Genomic DNA, 6,924 nt, shown 5'->3' with positions numbered 1-6,924 from the left:
AGGGCTATTTCTCATCACCCGTCCAATAGATTCGTCATTATCATTCTTAAGTACCTCTAACTCCTGTTTAAAATGAACTCTCTGTTCGTGTGCACTCCGCTTTTGAAACCTAACATTGCCTAGTCGCTTACTGGTGACCCTTTTGCATAGTTTCTCAACAGCAACCAGTAACCATGCCTCAATTCTTTTAATTTTTCCATAAGATGAACACAGTACAGATCATCTAACATGAAGTACAAGCTGGAACTAATACATTTGACACCCCTTTGATTTCTGGGTCATCCTCGGCGATAAGAGGTAAGGACTTGGCTTGTAAGTCTATCCACTGCTCACATTTATCTCTGAGAAATTCTGGTCCGTTACGCCATCTTGTGTTACTTAGGAATTCTTCAATCCGTTGACCTCTTGATGCTTCATCAGCTGGGTTATTACAAGTTCTAACATACCTCCATTCTGATGCCTTAGATATGTTCAAAATGATAGAGACCCGGTTTGCTACAAAGGCTTTGAATCTTCGAGAGGTTTTATGTATATATTTCAAAACGGTTTGACTATCTGTCCAATAGAAAATCTTGGAATTGAAGTGTATTTCAAGGGTGCAACTCTGCTTCTACCCATGACCAGGGACATTTGTACATGACCATCACTTGACTCCTGTCTGATATAAGATGCCATACCATACCCATCGTCTGCAAACACATGAAATTGGCGACTAATGACATCTGTTGGTAGTTCAGATCCACTCATCCAGTCTCGCCAGGTCTTGCAACCACCGTTTCCATCGTTGCAATGACACATCGTCAATGGGCTCGTCCCATTCAAGACCCTTCCGACAGATATCTTGTAGTAGAATTTTTGCCGCTAAAACAAAAGGAGCCACTAACCCAAGTGGGTCAAATACAGAGCTAACAATTGATAGCACCCCTCGTCTGGTATGACTTCTATCTGCTGGTAATATAGTAAATCTAAGTGTGTCAAGTTCTGGAGACTATTGTATACCAAGTGCACTTCCCGATGGCAGTTTATCCTTCCGTAGGTCTAGCGTTTTAACCTCCAGCATCAAACCAATTTCTCCATCAACTTCTGGAACAACCACTCGTCCCCGTAGATGATCCCACCTGTTCACATCATCTTGTGTTGGAATATGCTCCTTAGTGACAGGCAACGTATCCTTTGAATAAATATTTGGTAGTCTACACTCTTTGTCGCCGTTCAAATTACTAATAACAATATTTGAGATTATGTGAGTCTTTAAAACCTGATTCGTTCCCATGGTGTCGAGTACAATTTGCGTCTTTCGTCCTCCAAGTCCCAGTTCATTTCGCAAACGGTCAGTGCAGAATGATACACTGGACCCTGGATCAAGGAACACATAAGTTGTTACAGCCCGGCCGTTCTTTGGCGACTTTAAAATGACAGGAATAATTGCCATAGTGCAGACTCCATCATTGTCACTACATCCAGCAGAGGGAATTGTAGCGGGCTTCTTTTCTTGTGTTTGCTCTGGCGGAGTTTTATCTTGCTCCTTCTCAACTTTATTTTGTTCTTTCACCGGAGCAGGTCTTTCCTGATGGAGGATGGCTGGGTGTTTTCCTTTGCAGGTTCCACATTGCATGCGTTGCCTACATTCTTTGGATCTATGACCCGGACGTAAACAGCCAAAACACAACCGTTGATCTTTAATTATTTCTAACTTCCTTTCGTAGTTAGACTCTATGAACTTCTTACACTTCGCTATCTCATGAGGATTCTTGCATAGGTTACAGACCTTTGTAGGCAAAGTGGCACATTCTCTCTTCGATGAACTTGTGAACTGCTCCTTGTGAGGGTTGGCTGTCTGGAACATAGGGATATTTGCTTCCTTCGCTTTGGCCTTCAGAAACTCTGAAAACCTTTCCAAACTTGGGAAGGTTGAAGTATCCATTGATGTACTGACTATACTGCGCCACTTGTTTTCCAGATAGTATGGTAGCTTACTAACTAACGTCATGTTTTCTTGAGGGTAATCAAGAACTCCTAAGTCCGAAATAGTCATTTTTGCAGCAGCCACTTCGCAAATAAAATCTGAAAATTTTCTCAGACCCGTATTATCCTTCGCTGATATCTTCGGCCATTCATTTAGTTTGGCTATCAGCGCTTTAGCTACCACTGATGGGTGTCCGTATCTTCTTTTTAAGTTCATTCTTGGCTTGAACATATGCTTCTTCTGTTTGTAGAAGCAAATAATTTGCAACAAGAGCCTTCGGTTCCCCAGCTAGGTGTTGTGCCAGTAAGCTGTGTCTTTCATAATTGGAACATGTCTTTGCTTCTACCAATGAATTAAATACTGCCAGCCACGTTGGAAACTTGAGTGGATCACCCTTGAACAGATATACTCTGATTGGGGGTAATCGTATTGAATCAACCAGCTGTCGGAACGTTGCACTGAGGTCACATTCATTTGTAACTGTCACAGGTGCCTCTTGCTTGATTGGGTCACTCTGGTGTTCAACTATTGGTGTATAATGTTTTATCTTCTCTTTTGGTTCCTGCTGAAGTGGCTCTGCACGTTTATCAGAAACCTTACCATTATTCTTCTTTTGAGGCCAGACTGGTGTTGGCTCTTGTGATTTCTCTGTACTTATACCTTCCAATTGGGAAAAGGAAGTAAACAATTCTGTAACTGGTGCTCTTGAATCTTGTGTAGTAGGTCCCCAGTGTTAACAAGGTCGAAGAAAACGCATCGTCAAGGTTATATCTGTTGTGAGTCTGGCCTCTTGCCGATATTTGTACGTTTACACTCCGTCCAGGAACAGTGGTTGTTCCGTGTTCCATAGTTTTCAGAACAATGCTGTCTTTATGGCCCTGTATGTGTAGTTTATTCATTCCATCAGTGAGCAGCATGGTTCCCATCGACCCATCATCTAAAACAGCGTAGGTATCAACTTGGCTGGTGGGACTGTATAATGTTACCGGGACGATTTTCAGGATTACGTCTCTGGGCTTGTACTGTTGACACAGACTGTAGAGTTGGTTGGTTGCCGCTTCTGGATTGGAAGGAGTGGACTGTTGAGATACCGGTGACAGGGTGTCGTGCAAAACTGTAAGATGCAGTTCAGAGCACATCTTACAACCCTTCCGAAGAGTACATTCGGTGGTAACATGTTTTCTAGCGCAATGTTTACAGCGATTGTTATTAGTGATCCAATCCTTCATCTGGGATTGGCTTAGTTCTCTAAAGCTTTTGCAGCCCCCAAGGAAATGCTCGTTTCCATTACAGTAAGGACAGAACATCCGAGGTAGTTTCTTGCTGTCTTTCGTATCTGTAAGGGTCATAGTTGTTGGTGGTCGGTGATTTCTTTGGTGATCCCTTTGGTTAGTTTTATCCTTTTCTGGTTTCTTAGCGGTTAGCACCCTTCCAAATACTGGATCTTCCTCTTTGTCCCTAGCCTTCTGAACGAATTCAAGTAGATGCTTGAGTGTAGCGGTGGTATGGTTCTCTTTCAACTTGAAATTGACATCTTTTCACTTGTTTCGGAAGAATGTCGGTAAAATCTGCACAACTTTGGATAATCCCTCCATGGTATCCAGTTCCAAGAGTTTCCCCAAAGCTTCTAGCTAGCAGTTTCCTAGGTCATCTGCAAAATCTCCGAGTGTATCGAGGGTAACTATTTCTCGCTTCAGTATTTTATCAGTCCAGGCCTTGGTTATTATGTTGGGGTCCCCAAACTTCTCTTTTAGCTTTTTAATGGCTGCTATGTAGCCTTCTTCGGCTGGTTTAAGGACACAATACTGTATCGAAGAATATGCAGCACCCTCACATAAAGAGAGTAGATGTTGTAACTTGACACCATCATCTGGGACTTGAGAAACGGTGCTCTTGTATGCTGTAATGAATGCATGGTACCGTAGCGGGTCTCCTCTGAATTTTTTCGGTTGGCTGCGGGGTAGAGCAATTGCCCGTAACAAGCCTTCCCAATTGAAGGCGTTTGTGTCCAATGAACTACTAATGGCTGTGGATAAATTAGGGTTAATAACATTATTATCGTTCACATTATCAACATCAATAGCGGGATCACTTAAATTAACCTCACTAACATTATCATCATGGATATCATTTTGATTACTTGAAATTTCATCATTAATAACATTACTATTATTTACATTACTGTCATCTACTAAAATACTGTTTCTTGTTCCTTTTCAATCAAGAACTGGTCCTGGCAATCCTGCATCCATTTCTCTTCTGTGTTGTAGTCTTCCTTGCCCTCCACATGTTCGACTAATTCGTTATGCTTTAGTTCTACTACAGCGAAGAGGTCCTCTAATAAATCTGCCTTCCTTTTAATCTCTTCCAAATCTGGGTTCTCCAATGCAAGCATCTCCTCGGTGCGTTGCCTTGTCTGGTTAAATTTCTTTTAGCATTACGTCTGTTGATTTTCAGTTGTTTCAATTCCTCCGCCATTTTTATCCGGCTCGAGGGACCATGTAGAAATGTATGTACTGTTATATCTGGTTCGGTAGTAGGTAGGTAGAATGACAGACGGAATGAAACAAGTGGTCAGCATGTAAAACTCAAGGTAACTTTTAATAGGTAATCCTCTACATATAGGTGATGAGTTTGCAAAGTGGCAAGGTGTCAATGTGGCTATCTGGAAATGTGTGTGTGTTCATTTATCACTACAAATACAAAATAAATAGAAACGGATGATTAGCAATAGTACCGGTAATATTAGCATACGGGTCACGTGACCCAAACTGTCCGAGCGAGAGAGGCTCTCGCAGAATACAAAACAATGAAAACAACGTGCGTCGGCCTAAAGAAGACGTCACCTAAACTGACTAAAATATAACTTTTAAAATCTTTTATCAACAATTACAGCCTATTACCAGGATTCCTGGTTTATATAAAAACAAGTAATAACCAAAAACACTATAATATTCATAATAATATATGGTTATTGGAACGCTTCAGGCATGTTTATATGACATTAGCTGCAAACGAGTGAGCGCACAACATCGTCCGATACTCGAAGCATATTATGATATGCGCCCTCAGTGGACGACATAAATCTTTACAACACTGATCATTTATTTCCATTACACTCATAAAATTCTCTTTCCAATGATACCACTCACGATCATTTTTGTTAAAGTTAGTCCGGCATCTTGAAAATCAAGTGGCGGCCACTTGCCATGGTCGAAAAAAATGGCACCAAAGTTTTTCTTGTTTAGCGAAATTAACATCAAAAGCCTACAAAATGACATAAGCCCCTGAAATAAATGGTCAAATTGTTATATACAATATACAAGTTATAAGCGTAATAATGTTAGTGTAAACCTTGTCTTCTCAATAAATTTAAATATCAAACTTTTGCCAATGAACGGTTTAATATTGAACCTGGTGAATTGCCACATACCATACCGATGGTTTGCAGTCTATAGGATTTTCCTCACGAAGGAGAGCAATTATAAACGGCGCACTCTACAGGCTGGTTTTCGCTCGTACAGTGTTCATAAGCCTACCGCTATGAAAAAGATTCTCAAAATAAAAATAAAGACATTATTTATGTTGCTGAAAACCAAATGTCGGAATTATTCAAAGATGGATTCTTTTTACATTTTTGTCTGTTTATGCAAAACAAGACAAGCATTTGAGTTAAAAAAATTGCAATCTTTATGATTTTTATTCTGAATAAACTATACATACTGTACTATGCAATTTATTTACATAACCTTATTTATCGGTAAACAAGAAAATTCACCTTGAAAACAAATGATGATATAGTATATAGATAATAAAAATACATTTTGTCTACAGACAATAAAAGAAATTAGAAAAGTTTTCATCCTAAAACTATAATATATAAATTCATTTGTTAATGTCCAAGTGTAAACAGGACTTACCGGTAACTCTTTCCATTCCATAATGCCTCACCTGAACTTAGTTCACTTAAACTCTTCTGTGTGTTTTTTGGGTTTTTTTTTTTTTTGATATAGGGAAAAATTTATTTCTGTAATAAATAAATGATATAAATATTAATTTTACATATCAAAACTAAATCTTGATAAAACAAAATGTTGTATTTATTTACCTTATCAATATAAGGAAATTTATAATTTTTTTTGCTAACTCAAAATCAGTTTTTAAATTGCTTATTTTTCTGATTTTGAATAATTCTTTTTTTTGCAAAATACAACATTAACAGCATCATTTTTGGGTTATTTCACTTGTAGTAATACAAACTAAAAATAGGAGTTTACTTGACCTCCTATAGACAGGATTGAATTTTAATGTTCCACTCAAATACAGTATAACATATTACACATTTTATTTATGTTATATTATGTCAAACAACATGAAGCAAACATTTTTTCAGTCTAAATTTTGTATCTTCCTTTTCACCTTCTGCTCCGACGATCGTGCTTACGAGGTGATGGCATTCGTCGCAGTTCTGTTCTTTTTTTGCACTCAGAAGCAACGATAACCGACGGACGGACAGCTTTGCAACGGCATGGCCGGGAAAGTCCCCATCACCACAACGAACCTTCAAACCGTTTTATCACAACGTAAAAAATACAAATTCAAAACGTTTAATTATGGGTAGCGTTGTACCTAAGACTTAAAATACAAACATTCAAATAACAACGTTTCTAATATAAAGAGTTCATTAATGGTTATTTACACAACGTAATAGTTGAAACCGTAACTAATTTATGACGTTTCTAATCAGTTCAATATTAGTCATTTATAAACAGTTTCATGAAAACGTTTTTTTTTAGTTACTTATACCAGGGAGTTTTAAAATAATTATTATTATTTTACAACTCCCTGCTTATACGTTAAGTTTAGAAGGTATTAAAAAAACCTTTAAATAACCAATTTATAACATCCTCAATGAGTTAATTATAGATTATTTCAAAAACGTTATAAAATAACACTAC

General features: G+C 38.3%; 1 protein-coding gene across 1 annotated transcript; it reads right to left on the bottom strand.

Moving 5' to 3' along the window:
• Nucleotides 1-223: 223 nt before the first annotated feature.
• LOC140044047 (uncharacterized) lies at nt 224-798 on the bottom strand. The gene is made up of 2 exons (XM_072088528.1): nt 678-798; nt 224-555 (listed from the first exon to the last, which is right to left on the bottom strand). Exons 1-2 carry the CDS (start codon nt 796-798, stop codon nt 224-226), a joined length of 453 nt encoding a protein of 150 aa, XP_071944629.1.
• Nucleotides 799-6,924: the final 6,126 nt, after the last annotated feature.

Source organism: Antedon mediterranea, chromosome 3 (assembly GCF_964355755.1).
Source record: "Antedon mediterranea chromosome 3, ecAntMedi1.1, whole genome shotgun sequence".
NCBI lineage: Eukaryota > Metazoa > Echinodermata > Crinoidea > Comatulida > Antedonidae > Antedon > Antedon mediterranea.
The sequence above is the reverse complement of the archived record's forward strand: the minus strand, read 5'-3'. Positions and strand labels throughout refer to the sequence as shown.

Coding starts and splice junctions, on each gene's coding strand:
- LOC140044047 (XM_072088528.1), bottom strand. CDS start 798: ATGTGTCATTGCAACGATGGAAACGGTGGTTGCAAGACCTGGCGAGAC. Junction 556..677: donor GTTTGCAGACGATGGGTATG/GTATGGCATCTT, acceptor TCTATTGGACAG/ATAGTCAAACCGTTTTGAAA.